This window comes from Drosophila willistoni, chromosome 3R, assembly GCF_018902025.1.
Source record: "Drosophila willistoni isolate 14030-0811.24 chromosome 3R, UCI_dwil_1.1, whole genome shotgun sequence".
Classification (NCBI taxonomy): Eukaryota; Metazoa; Arthropoda; class Insecta; order Diptera; family Drosophilidae; genus Drosophila; species Drosophila willistoni.
In genome coordinates, this window is record NC_061086.1 from 3,118,565 (window position 1) to 3,144,484 (window position 25,920).

The following is a 25,920-nucleotide window of genomic DNA, read 5'->3' on the forward strand; positions in this document are numbered from 1 at the left end:
ATTAAAAAAATTTTTTAGGTTAATTTCGAAAATTTGCTATTGATGGCTGATTTTTTTCAAAATAATTTTCAATATTTACATCAATATCTGATAAACTCAACATTTTGGGACTATAGTTGCTATTTTTCAAATCCTTTCGTGATCACACGTGGCTCAATGATGCAATTAATGGGTCCGAAGAGGCTGCCAGCTTGTTAAAAAGATCTTCATTTTGTCTAACACGAGAAGTTATTAATGTATTAGTGTATCTGATCCTTTTGTAGTCCTTGTTTTTACATTCCTGTGCTTCTTCGGATAGCTCTCCAATTGGTAAACACTGAAATTCTATTAAATCCTTTAAGTGAGCCAAAATCCTATGTTTAGTAGTTTTTTTAAGTATATTTGGCAAATTTTTCACCATTTTCCATTTACTTGCATAATTAGGTAAAAAACTTAATATTTACATCCAATTTGGTAAACGGAAATAAAAAGGACCAACCTACAACTAGGACCAATTTTTCATCAACTTTAATAACATTTACATGCCTTGTCAGTTTTTCCAACGTAGGTAATTAGCAATCTAACATTGTAGAAAGGCATATATATGAACACGTAGTATTTACAAAACAGCATTAAGCACTGTTATCATTTAAATATAAAGAAGCTACAGCCAAATACGGATGCGCGCTTCTTCTTCCTTATACCTTGCAGCGCATTTTTTAGGCGAGGTTACCTTAGTTTAATGACTTCTGCATCGCTGTCGCGCAGGGCTCCGCATATTGGGACCATATACACGTCTGATAGGTAAATATTTCAGCTACCTAGTGTATTAAGATCGGTTGAGATACTAGATCCTTGTTAGTTGTATTCCACCAAAGTTAAAGAAACGTCAATATTTAGTGCATTTTTAAACGCTTCTAGTTCAATAACGATTTAAGCAATTATTAAAATTTATGAAACATGCTAAGTATTAATAAAGAACATACTTTATTAAAAATCCAAGATCGTTTGTTAAAATCGCCCAATATTCAGTTTTACAGTTGCCACTTTTTTGTAAAAATTATCATTTATTTCCATTTACTAAAAATGTCTCAACTTTGGGCGCCTCTAGCACCCATCAATCTAAACCGATTTGAAAAATTTTTTGGATTCATAATCTCTGAAGTATTCCCTTTCGATTGTATATATCATTTTTGCTAAACGCGATCATGAAAAAACTAATTTTTGCAACGCTATCCGAGCAGAGGCCCAACTGTGCGCCGCCACTAGTCAACGGCCAATTCTGCCCTTATGGATCCCGTAGTAAAATACGTTCATACGCATATTTTGCATGTTTCTAGTCCGATTTCCATAAAATTGTATGTATCTGCCTGTTACATAGATTTTAGCGACTTTAATATACCAATTCACCCTATGGGTGTATGGTATAAAAATGAATAGTTTTACCATATAAATATTTCTATCCTAGATCTTTCAATTCCCAAGTAGATTGACATAATATTCTACAGCCAGCACATTGCTATTAAAATTAAAATACTTGATTTTACATTCGAATATTACATACAAAATACTTTTCGAAATGATTTCCACGAAAAAAGTGTCCATTTCAGTTTTTTGTGTATTTTTTTGTTTTCAATTTTTCTGATCCTTTTCCGCTTATTAACTGTGTCAGTAATGAAAACGTCAATTTTTGAGTAGTAGTTGACCATTATCAGTCGTAATAAACAATTTTCAGCTGAAAATTATAATTTTCTATAAAAAAGATTGATTAATCAGAATAAATTACACTTTACTTCTTGGACTTTTGCACTCAATACCTGTTCATGGTTCTCCGTTCAGTCTACTTGTTGGTAGCTCAAAGTAAGAAAGACTATAATTGTTCTGTCGCATTCCACAACGATAATGCCTCGGAAAGTATGATTTAATTTGTTTAATTCTTGGGTTGTGGCCTTATTTAGTGGGATAAGGTTTTTTCTAAACATATTGAAAGATTTATTTATTATCTTGTACTTATACGAATTTATGCTGAAAAATATTCGTTTAACCCGGATTTGATAAAATTAAAACCATTCGAGTTATTTCGAATTCTTAGACTGGCATTTTAAAATATCAAATCTTAAGATGGCACATATGAGGAAAAATTGATATGAATACAGTGCGTTAAGCTCATTATTTGAATTGAAAAATCTTTTCAGAATTTCTGCAGCCTTAGATGACTCTAAAACACAAGGTGCTCACACAGCTTTATTTTGATGTTCGACGTTTTCGTCCCTGTCCTATCCTATATATATTAAATATATATTACAATTTGATGTTTTCAACAATACTTGACACTTTATAACATTTATCTAATTTTAATGGACAATGTCTCATTCTACTCGAAATTCAAATTACTTTCTTTCTTTTTAATGCAGAGTTAGAAAAATTTTAGACCGTCTTTTTGGTATGAAGTTTTTTGAAGTGTAATTTTACTATTATTATTATTATTATTACTATAAAGTGTAGGGTATATATAACTTTATATGGTCGGAGATGCTTCCTTCTGTGCGTTGCACACTTCTGACCAAAATTAATATACCCTTTGCAAGGGTATAAAAACCCTCGTATAAAATATCTATAATCTTCAAATCAATCGGAAAACTATATAAAATCAACTTCCCAAGTGGCAATCCTTCTATAATATTCGAGAACATATTCTACTTTTTTTTGTAACTCCGTACAACATCAAGTAAATTAAGAATTCAGCATTAAACTTTACTTGTAGTTAAAGAAAAGATGAAACAATTGTTAACAGTTCGATTTTTTTGAAGTTTTTATTTCAAGTTATATTTCAATCATGTTTCACATTTGTTTGTTTGCTTGTAATGCTTTTCTTTGTATAAAAAAGAGTAAATAATTGTAATCTTGTATTGTATCATTGTTTGTTTTTCACGCCTTTGTTGATCCATTTCTTTTTAAAAACATATATATATCTATTTATATATATAAGTTATGGTTATTGGTGTTTGTGGTGTAATAATGTATGGTAAACACTAACCAAATTTACAATAATAATTTTGACTCTTCTTTTCTATTATTGTTTTTTTTTTTTTTTGTTTTTTTTTGTTTCGTTTTTCTTTCTTTCAACGGAAATGCAACATGTTAATAGTTTGTTAATTCATTGTTGTTGAATTCACGTTTGTTTTTTTTGTATTTTGATTTTATATATTTTTTTTTTTAATTTTTCGTTTTGTTTTATGGTTATTCTATATATTTTACGAATAGCTCTTAACGTACACCCAATTATTGCTACCGATCCAAATCGTGCCATTGCTCCCCAAGAAAAAGCAGCTCAACTGCCTAAATGAGGAGTGGCCGGACGATCGGCCAATAGCAAGCTCTTGAGTCCAGAGAGGGCATAAAGTTAAATTTATATGAAAGAGAATTTGAATGAAAACTGCAAAACATGAGTTGGCCCAAGTAAAAGAACAAGTTAGTGAAGGGTTATTACTATTTGGGGCTGAAATTGTGTGTTTTGGATGTTTTACCACATTGGAGATATGGAACACCAAAATTGTTGTATAGCTTGGGTGTAAAACTCATTTGTTGCACGAATTTTGTTTTTTTTTTTGTTTTTAGATTTTGTTTTCTTTTTAAGCAAAAACAAATGCAATTGTTAAGAAAAAGCGTCAGTGATTTTGTGTGTCAGAGTGTTTGTCGTTAGAAGTATTTCGCTTCTCTGTTGCTCTTCTCTATAGATGTTGAATGTCGTTGTTAGAAGAAGAATAAAGGAAAAGAAGAAACTTTAAGCGGCAAATAATGATATCTGGAGACTGTGCTTGAGTGTTGTTAATGGCTGTGAGTTGTTTTTGTGTGTGTGTGAAGTGAGATGAAGTGTGTGTGTTGTTGTTTCTGGTGTCGCTTGGAGTTCACTGCTATTGTTGATTGTTTAGTGTCTGTGTTACTTTTCGATTCTCTCGAAACAAAATGATACTCGTTTTCGTTGAACTCCAAACGCGATGCTACTGCTGGCGGACATCCGCCTAAACATTTTGTTGGCTGCACCAAGCTCTTGGTCGTACTATACAGTGGTGGTGTCCACCGACTCGATGCGTGCAGCGCCCGTGTCATCTGCGCCATTGCCAGCAGCTGTTTGATCTTCGCCATTGAGGGCTCCGCCATCACCAGCATTACCGTCTTCTCCAGCGCCAGCATTACCACCAGCTGCATTGGTGCCCTTTTTAGCTCCAAACTTGATCAGCTCTACATTGACATTAATGGTTTTTGTCTGCACTGGTGTTGCGGTCTCGACCGGCTCAGTTGTCACAGCAGCAGCATCGCCGCCGTCGGCAGCAGTAGATTCTGCACTGGCACCACTGCCTCCACCAGTGGTAATCGTCAGAGAGAGATCGTTCAGTGACTTTAGCACCTTGTCAATATCATCCTGGGTGCTGGGAGTGCCATTGCGATTTCCGAAGTGCAAGAAGCATTTACCAAAATGACCTATAAACGAGTGTAAAAGAAAAGCACATTGTAGAATTAATAAATTAACAGACTATGTTTCTTGGCTACCTTTCCACGTGATTGACATGGGATTGCATTCGCGTTTGCGCAATTCCGTTTTCAAATCTTTGACGCGAATGTCGCGCGTCAGGTTTGTCAATTTGATACAAAAGTCACGAGGAGCGCGGTTCTTCTTCTTTTGACGACGCTCGCCACCTCCGGCCTCATTTTGTTTACGATCCTCACTCTTTGCACCACCCTCAACACCGGATTGATCGCCCTCAGACTGCAAACCAAATGGTTAAGGGAAGTTAATTTAAAGTTAAAAGATTTTCTGATCCTTATTACACTTACCCTAGTTGGGCGTCTGCGACGATTAATATAACGACCTTTACGACGGGGAGCACGCTTCTGTGCGTTATCCTGCTGCAAAAAAAAAACGAATAACATTTAATCTAATATAGTATTTAACTGTAGAATTTCAAAAGAATAAACTTAACGACCACAAGGAAAAAATATCAAACAAGCTAACTTCGGCTATGCCGAAGTTTATATACCCTTGCAGTACTTGGCAATAATATTGTTACATTTTGAAATTTCTTTCCCAGCAATTCAATTCATCAATACACAAACAAACATTATTACTCTCTTTTTACTACAATTTGTTCTTCCATCATTCCCTAAACAAAGCACGGCACGAATGCACATACAGCTTATGTAGCGTTGCGTCTGTATGTGTATGCGAGTGCGTATGCTCTGTTGATTTGATGATGACGTAGAAGGCAGCAAGCAGCGCTGCCGGCAGAGTTTAAGCCGATTTATATTGACTGTAACTTGTGTTCTATTTATCCGATCGGAATTAAATTTTGGGATCTGATGTTTTATATCCAATACTATCACATTAGTAAATTTCATTAGGATACTTCAATTTTGATGAAAATGTTTCTTCTAGAGCTATATGATATAGTGGTCCGATCCTGATGATTTTCATACTTTTTCTTAGCCGGGTAATAAAAAGACCCCCCCGATAGCTCTTAAGATGGCTGAGTAAAACGCATACACGCGGATGGACAGACGGACATGGCTATATCGACTCAGCTTCTCATGCTGATCAAGAATATTTATACTTTATGGGGTCGGAAACGTCTCCTTCTGCGCGTTACAAACCCTCTGCAAGGGTATAAAAACATAAAACGGTCTTCGAACATATTCTCTTCGTTCATTTTACATTTGGCAAAGTATACACCATAACAGCTTCATTTTGTGTACTTACTCCACCGACTTGCTGTTCGTTATCAGTCTGAGAGGTGGTGCGTCCTGGGTTTCCTCGTTGGAAGCGACGACGCATCGGTCCACGACGACGCCTATTGTTTTGATGCTGCTCGACATCGGTATCTTCCTCCTTCAGGGCTATGGCCTTGCCCGACTTCTCTTCTCGCTCCTTAAGCTGTTGCAACACGGGCAAAATCTTAAGGCGACGCTCGGACAACACTTCCCAGAAGACACCGGCGGGACGGGGCAGGTGTTTGGCCACGCGTATCACTTCGGTGGGCGTTATAATTAAATCCACCGGTGTATCGTATTTCTGAAACAGGTTTACAGGCAACGTGTCCACCACCTGCAAATCATGCACAATTGTGGCAATGACTGTTTCTGGTGTAATGGCGCCCAATTCAATCAGGAGACCTATGTCCAGATCGGCAAATCCATTACCGCGGCCAATGCGATAGCCATCGCGCGACACCACTACCGAACCGATAACTACCAAATCAAGTTTCAGGTTACTGTCAAGTCCAATTTCCGTGCGGTACTTTTGTAATTCCTGGACACGCAGGGCCACCTTTTTTTGCTCATCGGGGGCATCCCCTGGCACTTCAACCTTAAAACAGAGTGCCGACGAGTCACGTGTGCTGGGCAAGTAGACAGTCTTGTTAGCCAGCAGAGCCTGTTCCTTAAAGTCGTGCAAAGCCCGATCGATGTTCACTTTAATGTGGTCTGCAAGTGGTCAAAAATCAAATTAAAATGAGGATAATCAAAATTCAAATTTAATTTTCTTATTGAATTAGGATATTTTTCAACGTACGTGCTTTCTTGAACTCCTCCTGCTGAATGAGCAATGCAGCGGCCTTATCGGCATCCACGAACGCAGGAATTCGATTGAATATGCTGTTAGAGCCGATTCCAACCCTGCCCTCCTGGATTTTCTTCCAGGTTTGGACGCGCAATGAGCGCTTTGTAGGCTCCAAGGGCTGAGCTATAAAAATTAAAATAGGAAACCGTTATATTGTATCGACAATAGAATAGGAATATAGTCGGGGCATTGCATGGAGACGCAACAATTTAAATTTATTTTTGATAGAACCGCCCCAAAGTCGCACGTTATCTCTTATCGCTGACCCAGGTTTTAGCACAAGCATTTTCTTATCACGTCAGGTTCACTTTACTAGGTGATAGCTGATAAACCGGTTTTCACGCCCAGTATACGAAGCGATAGCAATAAATAAAACTGAACAATTGGTAGCTGCATAATACCGCCGTATTCAAATTGGAATTACTTTATTTTTCTCTCTTTTTAATTTTTGAGATAGAAGAAGCAGAGATCTGATGCCGTTTTTAATAGAGTTGCCACCTGTCTGCACGGCACATTGTACATCCACACATACATGTGTTAACGAGTAGTAATTAAATCAAATGCCAACTACTGTCGGTGTTAGAACATTCCTGAATATGTATGTGCATGTGAGTTTATACAACCACAAACGAAATTGCGTGTCTGCGTGTCAAAAAATTGAATTGCAAAGTCTTAAAAATATCGATATTGACGCATGACCAATAAGTTGGCAACGCTGCTGCGACCACTCATTCATACGCTAGCACGCACACACACACACACACACCACAAACATTGCTCAGCGATGAGACCATCAAAATGCGAATTTATCAATTAAACTGAAGAGGGGCAAACAAATGTTTTGCATTTCACGGAAAACTTGTCTTTTCCAAAAGAAAGTTTACATTGATGACAGTAGTTTATAGAATATTCTTAAAGAACCCTCCTCCCATGTACTTGTCGTGTGTGTTTTTGTGTGTGAGGCAGATGCGTGCGTTTGTGTGCTTTGCTTGCATAGAATGACATTAGCGGCGAAAGAGCGAGAGGACAACACACACACACACAAACATATATACCAAAAAGTAAAAATAATAACTTGAAACATTCAAATCATCGGCGGCCAAGAGCAACTTAAATGGTCACCAACTATGATTCACTTTGCACTATTAGTTGTATGTGCTCTCTCGCTCTTCCCCACCGCACACTAATTGTAAAATCTTAAAGCAATTTTCAGCATAAGAATGCGCGCCACGATGACGTAATTAATAATAGCAGCAACAAAACAAACATGGATCGCCGAAGGAAAGTAAAGCGGTGGGGCGGACTCTTACATACATACATATTTGTATATATTTGTTGTTGCCGTCAAATTTAGTTTACAGTTTCAGCAATTTGACAACTCTTATTTACCGCTAGTAATCTATTGAAAGAAATATGGCGGCATTTTTTTCATTCTTTTTTGACAAGTTCGTTTAAAAATGGCCGTAGGCAAAAATTGGCAGCTCCCAACTCCCTGCCCTTGATCCATTTGCAAAGCATGGGAATATATATTCGCATGCTGTGTACTCAAAATTCACGGTGCCAAATGCACATAATTCTAACGCATCACAGAACAGTCATCACAATAATTTTGTTTCACAGACGCAGGCCAGAGAAAAATAAAATACATATGCAATTTCCCCATTTCATTAAAGAAAAAACTTACTTGTCGATGATACCTCCTGCGCTGCGTTAGCGCCATTCTCAGTAGCGGCGGCAGCGGGAGCTGCGTTGCTTTGATTTTCCATTGTATTTCGTTTATATAAAATGTGTGTTTAAACTGTTTTCCGTTCTCGTTTCTTCTGCTACTTTTCTTTTTTTTTCTTCAACAATTTCTGCTCTTTTTCTTTCACTCAATTTACACAATTTACACAGCAACGTCTAACTTCTCCGGCGCTTCCAACAAAACCACGTTGAAATTATCGATAAATAAATAGGGCTAAATGAGTGGAGATAAAAAAAAAAGTTGATATCACTATCGATATATCGATAGTTTTGCATTTGTTTTAATATGGTGTTTACACTTTTTGGTTTATTTTCGTTCGATTACGGCTAAAATGAATGTATGCCACTAAATGTAGTGAAATTTGTGTTCGAAATCCTAGGTGGAGGGTTCGGACAATTTTTTTTTAAAGATTAAAACATACTTTTTTATACCATACACCCATAGGGTGAAATGGTATATTAAAGTCGCCAAAATGTATGTAACAGGCAGAAGGAAGCATCTCCGACCCCACAAAGTATATATATTCTTGATCAGGATCAACAACCGAGTCGATCTAGCCATGTCCGTCTGTCCGTCCGTCCGTCCGTCTGTCCGTATGAACACCTAGATCTCGGAGACTATAAGAGCTAGAGCCACCAAATTTTTTATGTAGACTCGTGTAGTATGTAGAGTGATCAAGTTTATTTCAAATTTTTGCCACGCCCCTTTCCGCCCCCGCAATTTAAAAAAAGCGTTTATCTCAAAAACTATTCTAGCTAGAGACACCATATTTGGTATGTATATTCGCTTAGTAAATGCACACATTTTGTATGTATAAAAATTTTGCCACGCCCTTTTCCGCCCCCGTAATTTGAAAAACTTGATTATCTCACGTATTTTTTTACCTTATGCAATCAAATTTGGCACACTTAAATTTAATACTAATATCTAGCAAAATACCAAATTTGATCAAAATCGGACAAAAAACAGTCGAGTTATGCATATAAACGTTTTTCCATAAGGCCGGAGTTGGCCGTTGGCTGGTGGGGGCGCTAGGGTGCTCGTATGATTGAGTGAGCGAGATACTAAGATATGATTGTAAGAAGCATGTGAAAATGCATTTGTTTAATACAGATGAAATATTTGCTTTACTGGTGTATGGTATACCTAAGTCGGCGAGACGACTTACTTCATTTTTTAAAGATTCCGGATGGTTTTTTGTATAAATTTTCGTCCATATACCAATATTATTTTTCGTTTAGTACACTAATATAAAACTTTAACATCCTGCCATAACAGTAAACTTGGTACATATGTACATATGTAAAATCCTATATTAACTAAATGTTGCCTCTACGAGTTTTTAATAAACAGGAATGTTTTAATCAGTCAACCTGTTATTTTGTAAAAGTTATTTTCAGTGACATTATGTGTGGTTCTAGTCTCTTTTGAAAAAAAAAGTCAAAAAAGAGTCAATTCCGCAAAGCTGCTACAGCGGATTTTAATAACTTTTCGTCTTCCACATACATACACTATCAAATAAAACATACTTTTCGCTTCTGGCAGAAATGAACGGAGTGTACAGATGAGTATAGCTACGCAAATCATTAGGACTCAAAGAACTCACCTGAGGCTAAGAGAATCTCCTCGACTTCCGTTGAATATTGGACACTGGCAAGATTGATAGAACACACAAATCAGAAACTTCACAAATTAATGAAAAATTACTAAAGTCAATGCTTAAACCAACCGGCTACGATAAAGTGAGAAAGTCGACTGAACGTCGGGTGACATTAAAACAAACAGTACGTCAGATTTGGTAGACTTGTCAAATTTGTTATTTTTTTTGCTTTGCTTTTTTTTGACTTAATACTGTTTAATGCTGCTGTTAATCCTACTTATATTGATACAATTTGAATTATTTACACAATACACATTTTATATCTATTAAGTGAAATCTGCCATTGCACTAAAATGATATAAAATTGCCCGGACGGGGTCAACGAATGGCTTGCGACATATGCAACGGGGTTACCATAAGGGTAAGCTCCGCATCCTTAAGGTTTGCACCTCTAAGGTTTGCCTCCTGCAAATCGCTGCCCGATAGATTGCAGCGCTCCAGATCCGCCCCAGCAAGGACTGCAGAGCGCAGATTGCAGTTTTTCATATTAGCATTCTTTAAATTGGCAACACGTAAATTAACACCCGCCATGTTACTACTTTCAAGGCATGCACCTGAAAGATTAATTAATTATGCATATTTATATATTAATTTCAAGAATATATAAATAAATAAATATATATATATAAATTTCACCTTTTAAATTAACGCCCTCAAGGTTTGTGCGGACTCCGGTTGGATCCTCAAAGTTGCAGCCACGCAGATTAGCCCCTTCCTTCAGAAAAAAAGAGACAGATAAATAAAAATGCAGTATTTGATAAACGAATTGAAGCAAACCATGTTAGCACACAGGGCTCGAATGGAAACCAACTGGGCGCACTCTAGGTTGGCATACTGAAGATCCGCTCGCTCTAGACAGCAGTAATTAAGATTCGTGTGAGATAAATTGCAGCGCGACATGTTGGCGTATTTAAAGTTTATGTTCCGAAAGTCAAGCTTCCTCAGATCAGCGCCAGATAAGTTAACGCCTTGAAAACGCAATTCAGTTAGCACAGAAGTCTGTATTATGGCCTTGATCACATCTATTCGCGTGAGAGGTCGATAATCATTGGGTGGTCCTTCCTGCTGACTTATCAGCTCCTCTAAGTGAGCCACCAGAGAACATATGCCGAAAAATCTAGCCTCCTCCAGCACACCTTTGATGCTTATCTGAGCATCGCACACGAACTGGCCATGACGCAAATAATTCAGTATAGGCTCAAAGTAATGTGGACTGCGATCGATCAAATAAGCTCCCTGCTCATCCCTTTCGCTCGGTCTAATTACGTTCCCATCCTGAAGGAACATGCGAGCCAGCATCGAGTCCGGTTCTCGTAACAAAGTGTCGACTGTGGTTGTGTACACCTGACCACCCACATTTAATTTGACCCATCGGCTAACAGCCTGCTGCAGCTCTTCCCCTTCTCCACATTCGTTGCCACTCGCCTCCTTTTCCATCAATGGACATGCACTTTTACCCCAGAGACTTGTTTATTTTTATTTATTATATTGGCCCCTATTTCTCTTTTTGTCTGATACTTCACCCAATATTTTCTGCATGGCTGTATTATCCAACACTAGATGTTTATATATAAATTTTAAATGAAGAATTTAAAATTATTTCATTTTTTGTATAGATTCAATCTACTCCTACGTATGTATCTTTCCTCAAAAGTGATATGTGTCTTTATCCTTAGTTAGTTTCTTTAGATAATACGATTTATTTTAGAGTTTTTTAGCTGGGTTTCTGGACTACCTTAAGATTTGCACCCTTGTTTGCTAGAAATATTTACAAACCCCTTTATTTTGTTTTGTAGGTGCTTTTTATTTCATTATTCCGTTATTCGTTTGTTAATAAATAATATTAATAATAAGTGCTAAAATGCTTCAAAGAGTCGAGACTCCCCACGATACCCTACCGATTTGCCAGCCAAAATGAATGATTCAAATCGAATCATTCGATGTTGGCACCTTTTCTTGATGCAATCGTGAAATCGATTGACTAATAGTACTTCTGGCAACACTGCTTGACTCTACTCATAGAGCTACCATACATTTTGTAAATATCCGATTTAGCTTATATTTTCCAATCCTCTGACACATCATTATACTATATCCTTGATCGAAGCACACGATTCGCTACAATATGGCTACCGCCGAGGGCGATCGTCCAGTAGGCAGCAGCAGTTCGGAAACTGGCAACTCTGCCAGCCAACGGGGAGTTAATCGAGTCCTCCATAAATTGGCCAACTCGCTGGAGGCAGGCGAGTTCTATGAGGCTCATATGATGTATAGGACATTATATTTCCGTTATACGGCTCAGAAGCGATATCAAGATTGCTTGAACCTGTTGTTCGATGGAGCCGAGAAGCTGATTGCCAAGGATCAGCACAGCAGTGCTGCGGATCTAGCTCTGCTACTGATAGACACGCTGGAGAAGAGAGGGTCCTTGCCTGGAGATAATAATTTCTATTGGGTCCCTCGGTTGGGTTCACTTATACGTGGCTTTAGCCCGACTACTGTGGAACGCGACACATTTATAGTGAGTACCAACATGTACATACATACATATATAATTTTGAATGATGTGACAAAATCTTATTGGCTTTTCAGCAACGAGTCGTTAAATGGAGCAGTGGTCTACATGGCAAGTACGGGCATCCAGTTTTGCATAAGTTAATCGCCCATGTGTATTGGGCCGACGGCAACGTTGAATTGGCGCGTCACCATTATCTACTTTGTCAGGATGGTAGTTTGTGTGGCCGGGTGCTAATAGAAATCAGCGTAAGCAAAGGTTTTCGCAGTGAGGTGGATTTGTTTCTTGTGCAGGCCGTGCTTCAGCAATTGTCGCTGAAGGATCAAAGAACAGCCGAAGTTATGTTTTATGAGTATACGCGTTACCACCCCAAGATATTACGGCACGAGTTCCCATTTAGAGAGCCTCTTGTGAATTTCCTTTATTGCTTGTTCCGCCTCATCGACACGAAATCCGTTAACGGCTTCCGAGCCCTGCGAAAGCTCTACGATCCCTCACTAAAGCGGGACACGTCATTTCTAAAATATCTGACGAAAATTGGCATTGTCTATTTTGATGAACAGCCCGAGGTGCCGCACAGTGGTCCATCGGGACTGGGTGGGATGATCGGCGATATATTCAACCGTTTAATGCAAGGCTTTGATGACGAAGATATCGACGAACCGCAATCTTCGGAAAGACGACATAACGCCAACAACGAGCTCGACTAATATCGGCTCTAATTTGAATGGATAATGGACATGGTCTTTGATAGCATTAAGCGCCCGTTTCAGTTCAAGTCGACACCAAAAGCAACAGGAACTACCGCAAAGTCCTTTCTCACCGGACTTTATTTTTCAATGTTATTATTTTAATGTATTGTGTGCAAATTAATTGTACTTTAGTGTAACGGTGCGCTTAATTCGCAATGTATTTAGACTCCCGATCGGATTGAAAAATAAATGTATTTTAAACGTGATTCATTGACTGTTTTTGTATTGTTAAAGAACTTGGCAATCGGTTCACATTTCGTTTACCAAAGTCTTTTAGGCGTACATGGTGTGGGCTAAATTAAGTTAGCAACTTGGCTTTTTTTTAAAAGCATTTATTAGAAAATAATAGAAAATGATATTCTTCCGGTTGGGTGTGTTTATTTGATATTCTTCTTATTGTTGTTGTACATGGTAAAAGAGGAAAATTTATTTTCAAAACAAACTAACAACTATCGAATACCATGTTCGGCTTGATAGCAGCTGTTCCTTACGCAACCAGAGCAGAGGCGGTGCTCGATTCGTATTTCCAGTTTGGTGGCAGAACGCTCCTTGTCTTGTAGTAGCGGGCCAGGCGGTGAATTCTGGATTCGACCAGAATCAAACGGAACTTGCCGTCCTTGTCCTTGCGATTGCGTTCCAAATGCTTGCGGATGGCAACAGCCTTCTTGATCATGTGGTACAGATCTTCTGGGATATCGGGCTTCAGACCCACCGATTTCATGATGCGCAGAATTTTGTTGCCATTCACGAAACGCACCTGTGCAACACCGTGGGAGTCACGCAGGATGATACCAATTTTGGAAGGGGTCAAACCCTTCTTGCCCAACTTCTTAATCTGCTCCTTAACATCTTCAGAGTTCAGCTTCAGCCATGATGGCACTGTGCGACGATAAGGTAGAGCGGATTGGGAAATACCCTTGCTGCAAGAAGAATCGGTGGGTTGTTAGAGCTGTGCGCATTGAGTATAGTATCGCGAGTACATTTGCAAAACATGTGCTTGCCTCTGTGGCCAATTTTTCAACTTCAATCCCACTCTGGCATTGAAGGTAACATATAAATTACATCAAACTATAGCACGCACATAGTTTACAAATGTACTGGTTCAACCGGCTGCTTTAAATTTAATAGAAAATGCAATTTTTACCCAGGAGCGTGCATACGACCCATCTTGATAGCCTGATTTTTGACACGAAAAGAATGTAAAACCGATATCCAAGTATCGATATTGGTGCTAGTACTCACTCCATGCTATCGATACCATTTATCAGCAGAAGCAACTCTGAAAAAAGGAAGAGATTACAAAATCGGTCAAAACAAGGCATCAATGCAAACGATATTCTGACTTTTTAGAAGTTTTTAGCTAGCATATTTGTGTTGTTTTGGATTTCTTATTACAGTTTCTTCTGCAGAATTCTTTTTAATCGATATTATTTCCAAAAACAACTCTGACAACAGTGTTGCCAGAAACATAGAAAGCACGCCGTAGAGATGAACAATGATCAGATTTTTTAATCACTGTTACTTTGGCCGAGAACGAAATATTTAAAAAATTCCCACATAGCAATCGGTTTAGTTTCAATTTAATACACAATTGTCAAAAGGCCTAAATCCGAACAAGAATAAATTTTTAAATAGCTAATGTGCTAAATATATTCATTCTATCTTCAACGCATATTCAAAGTGGGAATCCTTGTTTTCAAATATCCAAGAAGAATTGCAAACACGTAAATGTCGCTCATCTCTAGCTTCTGCCAACTGATGTAAATTTTATTTTTTGTTTTGCGTTAGTTTTTACAGCTGAAAGTCTGAGGAAAACTAGTTAACATACAATTGAGTACAAAGAAAGTGCAAATAAATAAATCCAAATTAACCAAAAGCAAAGACCAAGCCACATCACACAAAGTAAGCAATAATCGAAACTGATATCCACCTGTGCAAAAGTGCAACAATCCGATTAATATTAGCATAAATATTGCATTGTACATTCGCAGGTGTGGCATTCTACAAGATAATGGATGACATTGCGGCAGCGGCCGCACAATCCACACAAGTATCCGACTCAGGATCCGTTGACCATACAACGCTTATAGTGCAACCGGATGGAGAAGCAGATTCTATTCCCATACCATCTGTTGTTGCCGATAAGGACATACTACTAAAGGCAACGACAGTAAATACCAACTCATCCACAACCGTTTCGGTGAGTGCTGATCCTCAGGAACCAGAGCGATGTTGCTGGATTTGTTTTGCCACTGACGAGGACAATCGACTGGCCGCTTGGGTAAAGCCGTGCCAATGCCGTGGCACCACTAAGTGGGTGCACCAAAGCTGCCTTTATCGCTGGATCGATGAGAAAACTCAGAAGGGCAATGCACTGCGATCTGTATCATGTCCGCAATGCCAGACAGAATACATAATTGTGTTCCCACAAATGGGTAAACTTGGTGGTGCCTTGGAAGCAATGGATAATATTATAAAGCGCCTGAGTCCATTCCTGGCGGCCGGTTTTGTTGTCGGCTCACTCTACTGGACGGCTGTGACATATGGTGCTGTTACATTTTTGCAAATTGTTGGCCACGAAAATGGCATGTCCATCATGGAGGGTGGCGACCCATTGATTCTGCTTATTGGCCTGCCCGCTATACCAGTTGGCCTGATATTAGGACGGCTAATACGTTGGGAAGACGCCCTATTGCGTTTAATACGCAACCGCGGCACGGTTGTTCGCAAGTTTCCCTTTGTGAATTTGATCTATCCAAGACTGTAAGTCAGATAATTTCACATCATTCTGGATTATTCAACAAATTTCTTGTCTTTTGCAGTAATCAAGATTCTGAGGAGCATCAACAGAGCATTAGCAATCCGGTCACACCTGCTTTAACCGATCCCTTATCGGCAACTCGCGTCTTTTGTGGTGCTCTGATACTACCGACTATATCCTCGATTGTAGGACGCATACTATTTGATTCTGTGGACAATACATTGCATCGTACTCTTTTGGGTGGTTTGACCTTCATTACAGTCAAGGGTATACTGAAAATATATTTGAAACAGAAACAATATGCCCGACGCAAGAAGCGTCGCATTGTGGACTACACCGAGGAGAATATACGCAATTTCATGCATCGCAATGTTAATCATGCAGGAGGAGGAGCACCAAATGCAAGCGGAGGGGGGCCCCGTAATCAACAGCCACATGCGCCGCTCTCTGGCGGCGTTCATCTAGCGCCGGCGCATGACCGTCAGCAGGGGGCCAATGTTGGCAGCGTTGTTTAAGATGATGATGTTATCAACCATCCTATATCCTATGGCCTAAGACCAATTGGTTTTTCTTTTAAGTTAATTGATTTTCCCCACTAGCAGACACCCCCACTCCACACACACACGCTAAACGCAAAACGAATTCATGCTAAATTTATTGTTAAATGCATTCTTACCACGGAATTGCGCATTATGGGCCAAGAACAAATTGTCTTTTTTTTTGTTAACCAAACCAAAAACAAAAAATTACGACACAGGTTCCCGGTCCCTTTATTCTAGCCATATTAAGGACTTATAGGTACTTCCAAAAAAAAAAAACTATTTTGAATTTATATATTACATATATTTAACATTAATACTTGTAAATTACAATGTTGCCTATGTAAATAATAAAAATCAAATCCTCGGCTTTGGCTGAATTATTGATATAATAGTATGGCCTTTGGAATCGACTACGAAACACTTTGTAATATAGTGCAATGTCCAAGAGATAAGATATATACTTATGTATATGTAGACACTATTGCTTTGCGAATCTGCACAAGACGAAGATCGATCTTCCTAAGCCTTGCAAGAAAGTGTAAATAATATTTCACTCAGCCTTGTAATAGGGCTCTGCTGAGTCATCGAGACTACACACATATCTAAACATTTGCGACACATATACTATGTATATTTATAAGAAAGTATGACTCAATGTGTGTGTATACATATATTCAGCATTAAAGCAGAGCAACAGCTTCTATCCATCTATTATGTATGTTTGATCGAATTGTAGAGACACAAAAGATTCAGCATTAAAGCAGAGCAACAGCTTCTATCCATCTATTATGTATGTTTGATCGAATTGTAGAGACACAAAAGATACTGTTAAAGACCGCGATCCCGTCCGTCTCAAAGTGAATGCTCCAAAAAGCGATCTAATCATTTATAATTGTTAGCAAGTTTTGTGTTTGTTTGTTTTGTCTATTTGCGCTTATCATTGAGAAAACACAACAACACGGTTAGTCGAAAGATATCCGCTGTGTGCATATAGAAAATATATACATACGTGCAAACGGAAAACCCAATCTAATATCGCCACTGGTGACTCTTGAATGCACTTCAATAAAGACTTAGTGTTAAACGTTTCCTATTAAAAAAGAATTGTAAATGGCACTGCCCAAATTTTTCTAGTCTATTTTTTTTTAAATTTCCATTTAAATTTTTGGAAAATGTTGATAAGAAATGGGTGGGAACGACTTCTAGAATGGGTAACTTTCCACAAGCGCAAAGGCAAACCATTAGGTTTATTACTATAAAAAGCTGGAAATAGGAAACCAATGGTTTTCCTTTTTCTATCATTTTAGTTACTATAAGGGGCAGAGTATTGAGCGAATGTGTATGATGCTTTTCATCGAAAGTTGGCAACAGCATCAAGTAAGTCCAACAGGCCATACACAGTTAAGCTTATGTATGTATGTATGTCTACACACTCACACACACGCATACAAACAAAGACAGTCAGGTGTGAGTGGAGTGTAGTGTAACCCACCTGTTCGGGTTTTCAGGAGCAATCACACACGCTAAGTTGTAAGATTTCTTGTTGCTTTCTTTCTGCCACTGCTTGTTCAAATTTGGCGACAGGCAGCAACAGAAAGAGCCATAACTCCAACGGATTGAATTTTGTTCTTTGTGACTGACTGCCGTTTTCGCGGTGGAAAAGGGATTGAGGGAAAACCCAGGCCGGGTCGGGACAGGCAAGGCATATAACGTAAACGTAACGAATTGCTGGCAGTCGCGTCGGTTAATAGCAGCAGCGCTGAGAACTTGGCCCGCAGTCAGTGACTACACTCGGCACGGGCACCATCATCATCGTCTCTTTGTATTGACTGATAAAAAAAAAAAGAAACAAAAACCAAACCAAAAGTAACAAAAACGAAAAAAGAAAAGCTTTCATATATTTGTGCTCTGCTATCGCGCTCGGGGGCAAAATGAACTGAATTCGAACTGGGGAATAGATCGATTGCTTTATAACTTTCGGGCTTGTACTAAATATAAGTAATACTGCAACACATACAAACAAGGGGCAGCAATAACTACACTAGACTTCCCCACCGCCCCCAAAGACCAACCACATTATCATCGTCGTCGTCGGTATTATCACCATGAGTAACACTATGACAGCTGCCCACGAACCGATTCACTACCTGGACAGCATTCTGAATGAAGAGGAGAGAGGTGCTTACAGCCATCAGTGGCGCAATTTCACCATCTCCCGTTCCGGCCGTTTCCGATCGAAGAACAAGAAGCGCGATGCCGTCGACGGTAAACTCTTCGATGCCGCCCACAATTCGGGAGGAGTGTCTGCCAAAGAAAACAACGAAAAGGTGCGTGTCCAGGGCCAAAAGCCTTATCACAAGTTTCAACAATATCAGAGCTCTATATATGTACATATGTATGTAGCTATACCATAAATAGATTGTGCGTGAATGTGATTTATAGGTAACGACATTTTGTCGCTTTTTTTTTATCTAGAATTGGGTCTTAACCAATTGTCACCGCGTCACCATTTGGAAGTTTTTATTATACCATGCATTAAAGTACTAAGAATGAAAAAAGGAAGCTATTCCGATCCCATAAAGTGTATATACATATGTAGTTTGTTCTTCCTCCCCAATTTTAATAAATTTTGGAACATTAATATTTTATTTCACTTTCCATCACTTTTTTGATTCGCATAACCCATGTCAAATTTCTTAGCTCAAAGTTTTACCCATGGATGGTTATATGAAATTGTAGGTATATGTAGATGTTTAATTGATGCATGGTATATTGTAGTCGGTATGACTTCATTTTTCTAGTGAAATGTGCATAATAACATAAAACGGAAATACTCCTTAACAAAACGGAAGTTTTTGGGCTTCATTTCTGTTTTGATAAGAGCGGAAAAGACCCCCTGTTATACATATGTGATTGCAATATATTTATTGAAGGTTATGCGATACTTTGTAAGACTTTCTATATGCTTTTATTTACCATTTCAATGTCACTCCAAGCGACGAGTTGCCTGATAGACTGATGACCTCTGCGAGACATTCATCATCACAAAAAAAAGCAATTAGTAGTTGTTAAAATTTTTTAAAGCTCAAAAACCCCTTAAAATATGAGTATCTAGAGACCGAGTCGACTTAAATGGTTTAACTTTCGGGTCAAGTTGGGTTAAGTTTGGACTTTAGGTTTATTCTCAGCACTTGGATAGAATTTTGACAAAACTATTGATTAAGAAAACTTGTACCTTAATTTGTCCTTGAGTGATTTTTATTGTAGTCAAGATTTATATGTATTTAATGAAGAAGATAAGATTACCAAAAAGGGAATTTTTTTTTGGATGTTAGTCTGCCTATCATTCTCTTGACAAGCTCATAAACCAAATTGCAATTTCGTTCGTCTGTTGGAACGATATGACATTTCGCAATTCTCACATGCCGTAAAGTCCTTTGTTATCGCATAATCCCCCCACAACCCCCCTTTGTTTCATAAAAAAGAAGAAAGGGTCGTATACTTGAAAAAAGGATCATAAAAACAAGCTGAACTGAAAACATTGCGCACATACAATTTCCTATAAAAAAAAGAGAAAGAACAAAAGTTAATTTCTTTTTGTTTCATCTGAGACAACAGAGGCCGACCGAGACCGACAAACACACCTCTCTGGAAACCTTATACACCCATAAATAAGTAAAAGTGACTAAATTTCGCCATAATGTGACACAATGCAAATTATAATACACAAACGTGCATACATACATACATATGTATGTACATATATAAAATGTATAAAAAAAGAAGTGCAATTGGGGGTTTGAGTAAAAATAAAACACACCCTTATGAATTTTGGCAACATGCGAATGTGGTTGAAATTTTGTTTAATTTTTTATTTTGGCAACCGGTCAGCCTGGGATAGAGAGTGTCGCTGGGGCTGGAAATGGGGGGGGGGGGGGGGGGGGGGGGGGGGTTCCGTTGTGGTCGGGTGGCTTGCGCAACTCAAACGCAGTATCCGATCGATCGATCGATCGGCCGACATTGTTGCTGCGTCATCGCTCATTCGTCTGTACATTGAACTTGAAAGAGCCAAGGAGGAAGGGTAGCAGCAGTAGGGCAGGGGAGAATGTTTTATTATGTCTTGGGTGTTGTGGTTTATGGGGGGATGGATTTGATTAAGATTGTTTTACGTAGATACGTATGTAAGTGTGTGTGTGTAGGTGCTAAATGTATCTTATAAACTTCACTAAGCAGCAAGAATGAAATGAAAATTCAACATATGTACATATACATTGAAGCTGAAAACTCAAGTCAATTACAATTGTGGTATTTAGTTGGAAACTCTCCAATCAATGTTCAAAACCCTGTTTCCTAATCCTTCTTGAATCAAAATGTTGCCTACAGGCAACATTAGTCCTGGAAGTGTTAAGGAACATGAAATGATCTTTCAGGATGGTTTTCTCAGGGATTGTCATTTGTGATTTCAGTGTTTTCAACTCTATTAATCAGTTTCAATTGCCGCTGCTGATCAAGAATTATATATGTACAAACAGTTTGACGTCGTATATTAGCTCACTTTGTCGTTAGAAATAGTGAATTTTATGAGTGTATTGGTGCATTATTGTTGATAATAATTTAGCACACACTGTTTCCAAGGTTTTCCAAGCGAAAGAAGTACACACTCAACACTAACACTATATAAAAAGCCCATGCCAGGCCATATCAGATATTGCAAATTTTCTTCTTCATCGACCTGCTAAAATAATAACAAAATACACACACACACATGTTATCACGAATGCTAGGGAAAAAACAAAAACAAACGAAACAACAAAGACAACGGTTTTTTTTTGTATTTTATTATCGGAGCAAGTCTGACTGCATATATATGTATGTATGTATGTATATAGAAAAGTGTTTATATGTACATATTAAACGAGTGTATACATTGTTGGACTGGTTTTGTCGTCTCTTTTGGAATAGAATAATTAGAAATTGTTCATTTGGTGATAATTGTATTGAAGCATTATAGCCAAAAACGTTGGAGTATTTCTACAGGATTCAAATTATTAAACAAAAAATTAAAAATTCCTTTATAAACTCTTTGTATTTTTAACTGTTTTAGTAAAATCCTGTTTAGATAATTTAAATGGTTTCAGTTGCTTGTCCTAGTTTAAAGAAAAACATTAAAGTCAGAAGAATTAAAAATGTTTATCAGTCTATTATGTTCTTAACCTTTTGTTAAGTAGTTCTAAGAACAATATTTTCTGTGTATTTGTTCAAGTGTTCATATGTGTCTGTAGTCAATGGTAATAAGCCTCGATATCGATTAAAATCAGGTCGGCAAACCATAAATACAACTTTCAAGCATGTCTTCTGATAAGTTAAAGTGTAATCTCAATTTAGTTTGATTGTTTAACTTCTTCTATCAATCGGAATCAACTAGAATATGTCTTATCTTTTATTGCAGATCTCATCGCGCAACACAGCCGTAACCGTAACCGCAACCGCAACCGCTAACATGTTCAGATCCTCCACCTCTGCACAGACACAGTCCCCAGTTTCGGGCACATCTGCAGCAGGAAACACAACACGAAGTCAACGTGACAAAACAGAGACCTATAAAAGTTTTTACGAAACGAATTTATAGATAATGAACGAATTGACGGCTTATTATTCTTATTATATTCACCATACATATATGTATATATACTTATATATAACATTTAATGACGCTTTATTAAATCAAAAGAAGGACAGAGAGGAAGGAAATGCCTAGCTGGGGCTGCTCTGGCTGCTGGATGAAGCTTTAGTATTACATAAATATATATTCATTTCCGGAGATTTGATATCAATTTCTCCACATATGTTCTTATATCGCCTGTACATTAATATCTCTTGCTTTGCTTATATTAGACAAGTATTAAAACGTGATACCTATATTTAATTATATGTTAGAATTACTTTATGAAGGATTATTGTTTAATCTTACCAATAAAGCACAAGGTTCGATTAAAACTACAATGAGTTCTTTAGTATTTAAAACATTCGCATGGGCATAGTAAAGTAAATCACAAGGACAAATCAGACCCCTGGGAGTCCGTTTGCACTGTCGCTGCTGCTGGTGCACTTATGTAGCTCACATCCAGCACGCAAAACTTGGCGCGGCACATGGGACACGTGCACTTTTGCTCTAGCCACACTTCACGATCCACATCGCTTTGCCGAGCAGCAAACCAACGGGCCAAGCACTCCACACACCACATGGGTCGGCAGTAGCAGTTGGAGCAGCATGCCTCATCCGTGAGAGGTACGCCCTGGCGATTCACATCGACGCATTGCTTGTTTATCTTAATGTTCGGCTCGGCCAGCATGCAAGCGAAGCATTTGTCTGTAATGGGTTCCGAATTAAAGATGGGATTTAGAGCAACTTGCGTTTTGAAAACATCCACAAATCGATCAATCACACTGCGATGAAATTGGATGTCCGATGGTATGGCGATTGGTCTGCGGACGCGATCCTCCAAATTGCGAAACTCCAGAGCATTGATGCGTATGTGGAAATCGGATACCCCCTGTCGCATGGGCTTCACAACGATGCTGATCATTTGTAATGTATCATTTTGGTCGTGTTGCGAAATGTTGTACGTCTCAGCCTGACAACATAAATAGGTTTAAATCTAGTTAAGTTTTATTGATAAGGGTAAAATAATCAAGCAATATTTGATATCTGTTTCTTTATTCCCAGAAAGCTAATCCAAGAACATCTTGATACATCTCACTCACCTTTGCTACACTGAGCGTAGTGTTGCTTTGATGGGCAAAGTGCACATTGTACATTGTCGTCTTAATCAGCCAGTTATCTGTGGCAATGACCGTGCTAATGGAGTTCAATTTTTTCTTGTAGATCTCCGGTCGACGGAACTCGATGGCAATGTCGCTGGCCACCGTTCGGTAATTTCCCGGATTATTGTTGTTGGCATATTTGGATAATGCCTTATTGATAGGGTGGCGACGCCAGTTTTGCTGGTGCCAATTAAAAATCAATGCTGGCACTGCTAGTACGGCCAGGACGCTAAACCGTTGAGCAGTCTTCCACGTCAGCGTCTTGAATGCCACCGCCTCTTGTGGCATAGGAAAATCTGGGTCTAGGTCAGACTCCTCGAGGGGCTCTTGCGTGGCAAAAACTGAGAACTTAAGTCTGTGTATAAGGAAATATGAAAACGGGAGGCACGAGTGAACAAATAAATTGAGCGATGTCCGCCGCAGGTGGTAGCCAACAAAGTCCTGATACTCCTCGCCCAATAGCCGCGAAAACAGCTGTTCAATAGTAAAACCCAAACGGGAGAACTCCTCTGGTGGGTAAATGATTACCATACAAAGCAGAAAATAGAACAAATTGAAGAGCAGTTCCGACTCGTCCATGTTGCGAATAATTTTGGTGTATTAATTAAAAATGCTTTTGCAGATCTTTAATTTGTTGGTGACCCTTTTTTTATTGTTTGAAAGTCTTTTAATGCAGTTGCCCTAATGTTTACGTTTTGGACATCAAATTGTGCACATTATTTTGACTGTTTGTAGTAATTTACTACAATATTGTTTTGAATAATTATGTTAAAAATAAATAATAATTTCGCCCTTTGCGACTTGCGAATTCGCCCAGCTCAAATGCAACAACAACCACACGCCCGAATTCGCCCCAGCCGCACTTCGCCTTAAAAAATTGTCTCTAGAAGAATACCCAGCAAACATTTTCGCGACCACTTGAGCAGTTGTCTGTCTGCTGTCCTAAAGATACCTATGGTCCAAATTGCGAGCCTTGTACGGACTGCAAAGGAAATGGTATGGAAATATTCAGCCGGTAATGTTTCGATTCTATGGCTAATCTTTTTATTTATTGGTTAGACAAGTGCAAGGGAGCTGGCACTCGTAAGGGGAATGAAAAGTGTCTATGTGATGCCATTCGGGACCAAATTACAACGAATGCTCGAATAAGCATTATGAGTCCTTTAGAGATGATTCCAAGTTGCTTGGTGATGATGGAGGCTGCACGGGTGTCGGTCCAAAGAGTTGTCGGAAGTGTAAAGATGGTTGGCTGATGGACTCGGAAAATGGTTGTGTGGATATTAATGAATGTCTGGAGAGGCCAGCATCCGCTTGCCGTCTCCAGCAGTTCTGTGTGAACAACAAAGGTTCCTTTACGTGCCTGGAATGTGATAGATCGTGCGATGGCCGCGATATTGATGGTCCCGATATGTGCCGTAAATGTGCAACTGGCTACCAGCTTAAGGATGGAAAATGTCAAGGTAGCAAAGAAGTAGTGATTGGTTTAAATGTAATTGAATTAATGCGATTTCCATCCAAGATCTAAGTGCGGAGCAACGCGACTCTTATCTCAACTTGACGAGATTCCTCACGTATTTTGGCATGTGCGTGGCCACTTGCGTGATCTTTCAAAGCTCTGCCAACATGGCTTATATTGTTGGCGGGGCAGTTGCCATTTATATTGCCACCTCCGAGTATTGGCTTAACTCGACGGCTCAATCTGGTGGCCATAAGCCCGAGATCGATACAAAGCAATTAGAGGAATTGATCATGAAATCATTATAAGCCCGCTAGATCCAGATTCAAATATTCCGGATTATGGCATAGATTTATACAATTTATTCTGTGAATAATTCGTCATAATGCCATGTTCTATGATATTCTTTTGCAGAGCATGATGAGGGCGTGGAGAATGTGATGGCTGGGGATGAGCAGGATTCGCCAACAAGGCACATTGAACTGTAGCCTCCCTCCTGCACGTAGTCAATTTTTAGTTTTAATAGACAGTTATTAGTATTATCAAATCAATTTGCCCTTCCAAAAGAATATTGAATATTTTTATTTTTGCCAAAGTTACAAGAAACACATAAATTAATTAAATTTAATGCCAAGTTGCATTTTGTTTTGATATTCATATCACAATATATTTATTTGGTTTTTATAAATTTTAAAACGATAAATCACACATACACAGCGATAACACATAGTGATAATAATTATAAACTATAACATATATATACATATAAAAATTATCAACCCCGGAATTATACATTTGGATTGTTATAAAATACTGCTTGAAGCGCATCCGATTGATTAGCATGGCAAAGTAGATCCCAGGAATCCCACATTTGGATAAGTGGGCTGGTATTCTTAACGAGCTCACCGTTATCAAACCGATTTGTGAATTTCACTGCCTGCAGAACTCCTCTGAAAACTAACATTTTGCATGACGAAAACAATTTTTTTTGGGGAAAAAACGACCAACAAATAAACAAGATGATGAAAGAAAATAAAATTTACGTTGGATTATTTTGTAGGCTGAGAAAAAGT

At 38.5% G+C, this 25,920-nt stretch overlaps 7 protein-coding genes and 1 pseudogene across 9 annotated transcripts; 4 read left to right on the forward strand and 4 right to left on the reverse strand.

Moving 5' to 3' along the window:
• Nucleotides 1-2,773: 2,773 nt before the first annotated feature.
• LOC6650116 (methenyltetrahydrofolate synthase domain-containing protein) lies at nt 2,774-8,534 on the reverse strand. 2 transcript variants are annotated; one of them, XM_023179942.2, is made up of 6 exons: nt 8,277-8,534; nt 6,545-6,715; nt 5,735-6,456; nt 4,816-4,884; nt 4,531-4,747; nt 2,774-4,461 (listed from the first exon to the last, which is right to left on the reverse strand). In XM_023179942.2, the coding sequence occupies exons 1-6, from the start codon at nt 8,356-8,358 to the stop codon at nt 4,040-4,042; spliced, it is 1,683 nt and encodes a 560-aa protein (XP_023035710.1). In that variant the 5' UTR covers nt 8,359-8,534; the 3' UTR covers nt 2,774-4,039. The 2 variants fall into 2 exon arrangements, with proteins under 2 accessions (XP_023035710.1, XP_002072725.1); XM_002072689.4 differs by having other exon boundaries at nt 4,816-4,887.
• A 1,591-nt stretch (nt 8,535-10,125) lies between these two features.
• Nucleotides 10,126-11,505, reverse strand: LOC6650032 (BTB/POZ domain-containing protein KCTD9). Its single transcript, XM_002072690.4, has 3 exons — nt 10,774-11,505; nt 10,633-10,711; nt 10,126-10,550 (listed from the first exon to the last, which is right to left on the reverse strand). Exons 1-3 carry the CDS (start codon nt 11,431-11,433, stop codon nt 10,315-10,317), a joined length of 975 nt encoding a protein of 324 aa, XP_002072726.1. The 5' UTR covers nt 11,434-11,505; the 3' UTR covers nt 10,126-10,314.
• A 491-nt stretch (nt 11,506-11,996) lies between these two features.
• LOC6650033 (Golgi to ER traffic protein 4 homolog) lies at nt 11,997-13,469 on the forward strand. Its single transcript, XM_002072691.3, has 2 exons — nt 11,997-12,517; nt 12,589-13,469. Exons 1-2 carry the CDS (start codon nt 12,122-12,124, stop codon nt 13,219-13,221), a joined length of 1,029 nt encoding a protein of 342 aa, XP_002072727.1. The 5' UTR covers nt 11,997-12,121; the 3' UTR covers nt 13,222-13,469.
• Nucleotides 13,470-13,621: 152 nt separating this feature from the next.
• On the reverse strand, nt 13,622-14,486 carry LOC6650034 (40S ribosomal protein S13). Its single transcript, XM_002072692.4, has 2 exons — nt 14,408-14,486; nt 13,622-14,183 (listed from the first exon to the last, which is right to left on the reverse strand). Exons 1-2 carry the CDS (start codon nt 14,428-14,430, stop codon nt 13,751-13,753), a joined length of 456 nt encoding a protein of 151 aa, XP_002072728.1. The 5' UTR covers nt 14,431-14,486; the 3' UTR covers nt 13,622-13,750.
• A 299-nt stretch (nt 14,487-14,785) lies between these two features.
• Nucleotides 14,786-16,955, forward strand: LOC6650035 (E3 ubiquitin-protein ligase MARCHF5). 2 transcript variants are annotated; one of them, XM_047009387.1, is made up of 4 exons: nt 14,786-14,987; nt 15,052-15,165; nt 15,228-16,026; nt 16,086-16,955. In XM_047009387.1, exons 3-4 carry the CDS (start codon nt 15,275-15,277, stop codon nt 16,537-16,539), a joined length of 1,206 nt encoding a protein of 401 aa, XP_046865343.1. In that variant the 5' UTR covers nt 14,786-14,987; nt 15,052-15,165; nt 15,228-15,274; the 3' UTR covers nt 16,540-16,955. The 2 variants fall into 2 exon arrangements, with proteins under 2 accessions (XP_046865343.1, XP_002072729.1); XM_002072693.4 differs by having other exon boundaries at nt 14,787-14,987; nt 15,255-16,026.
• A 1,222-nt stretch (nt 16,956-18,177) lies between these two features.
• Nucleotides 18,178-22,566, forward strand: LOC6650036. Its single transcript, XM_002072694.4, has 2 exons — nt 18,178-18,893; nt 22,016-22,566. Exons 1-2 carry the CDS (start codon nt 18,672-18,674, stop codon nt 22,193-22,195), a joined length of 402 nt encoding a protein of 133 aa, XP_002072730.1. The 5' UTR covers nt 18,178-18,671; the 3' UTR covers nt 22,196-22,566.
• Nucleotides 22,266-24,218, reverse strand: LOC6650037 (E3 ubiquitin-protein ligase TM129). The gene is made up of 2 exons (XM_002072695.4): nt 23,332-24,218; nt 22,266-23,201 (listed from the first exon to the last, which is right to left on the reverse strand). Exons 1-2 carry the CDS (start codon nt 23,968-23,970, stop codon nt 22,617-22,619), a joined length of 1,224 nt encoding a protein of 407 aa, XP_002072731.1. The 5' UTR covers nt 23,971-24,218; the 3' UTR covers nt 22,266-22,616.
• On the forward strand, nt 24,002-25,448 carry LOC6650038 (annotated as a pseudogene).
• The last annotated feature ends 472 nt before the right edge of the window (nt 25,449-25,920 follow it).

What these genes read in the sequence shown, in the direction of transcription:
- LOC6650116 (XM_002072689.4), bottom strand. Translation starts at nt 8,358, where the DNA reads ATGGAAAATCAAAGCAACGCAGCTCCCGCTGCCGCCGCTACTGAGAAT. An exon ending in GCAGGAGGTATCATCGACAA is followed by an intron (nt 6,716 to 8,276) that starts GTAAGTTTTTTC and finishes TAATTTTTATAG; the next exon opens with CTCAGCCCTTGGAGCCTACA. An exon ending in GTCGCAGACGCCCAACTAGG is followed by an intron (nt 4,748 to 4,815) that starts GTAAGTGTAATA and finishes TTTGGTTTGCAG; the next exon opens with TCTGAGGGCGATCAATCCGG.
- LOC6650032 (XM_002072690.4), bottom strand. Translation starts at nt 11,433, where the DNA reads ATGGAAAAGGAGGCGAGTGGCAACGAATGTGGAGAAGGGGAAGAGCTG. An exon ending in GAGCCCTGTGTGCTAACATG is followed by an intron (nt 10,712 to 10,773) that starts GTTTGCTTCAAT and finishes TTTTTTCTGAAG; the next exon opens with GAAGGGGCTAATCTGCGTGG. An exon ending in TGAGGGCGTTAATTTAAAAG is followed by an intron (nt 10,551 to 10,632) that starts GTGAAATTTATA and finishes TTAATCTTTCAG; the next exon opens with GTGCATGCCTTGAAAGTAGT.
- LOC6650033 (XM_002072691.3), top strand. Translation starts at nt 12,122, where the DNA reads ATGGCTACCGCCGAGGGCGATCGTCCAGTAGGCAGCAGCAGTTCGGAA. An exon ending in TGGAACGCGACACATTTATA is followed by an intron (nt 12,518 to 12,588) that starts GTGAGTACCAAC and finishes TTGGCTTTTCAG; the next exon opens with CAACGAGTCGTTAAATGGAG.
- LOC6650034 (XM_002072692.4), bottom strand. Translation starts at nt 14,430, where the DNA reads ATGGGTCGTATGCACGCTCCTGG. An exon ending in GGTCGTATGCACGCTCCTGG is followed by an intron (nt 14,184 to 14,407) that starts GTAAAAATTGCA and finishes TTCTTCTTGCAG; the next exon opens with CAAGGGTATTTCCCAATCCG.
- LOC6650035 (XM_047009387.1), top strand. Translation starts at nt 15,275, where the DNA reads ATGGATGACATTGCGGCAGCGGCCGCACAATCCACACAAGTATCCGAC. An exon ending in AATTTGATCTATCCAAGACT is followed by an intron (nt 16,027 to 16,085) that starts GTAAGTCAGATA and finishes TGTCTTTTGCAG; the next exon opens with TAATCAAGATTCTGAGGAGC.
- LOC6650036 (XM_002072694.4), top strand. Translation starts at nt 18,672, where the DNA reads ATGAGTAACACTATGACAGCTGCCCACGAACCGATTCACTACCTGGAC. An exon ending in CCAAAGAAAACAACGAAAAG is followed by an intron (nt 18,894 to 22,015) that starts GTGCGTGTCCAG and finishes CTTTTATTGCAG; the next exon opens with ATCTCATCGCGCAACACAGC.
- LOC6650037 (XM_002072695.4), bottom strand. Translation starts at nt 23,970, where the DNA reads ATGGACGAGTCGGAACTGCTCTTCAATTTGTTCTATTTTCTGCTTTGT. An exon ending in CTACGCTCAGTGTAGCAAAG is followed by an intron (nt 23,202 to 23,331) that starts GTGAGTGAGATG and finishes TTATGTTGTCAG; the next exon opens with GCTGAGACGTACAACATTTC.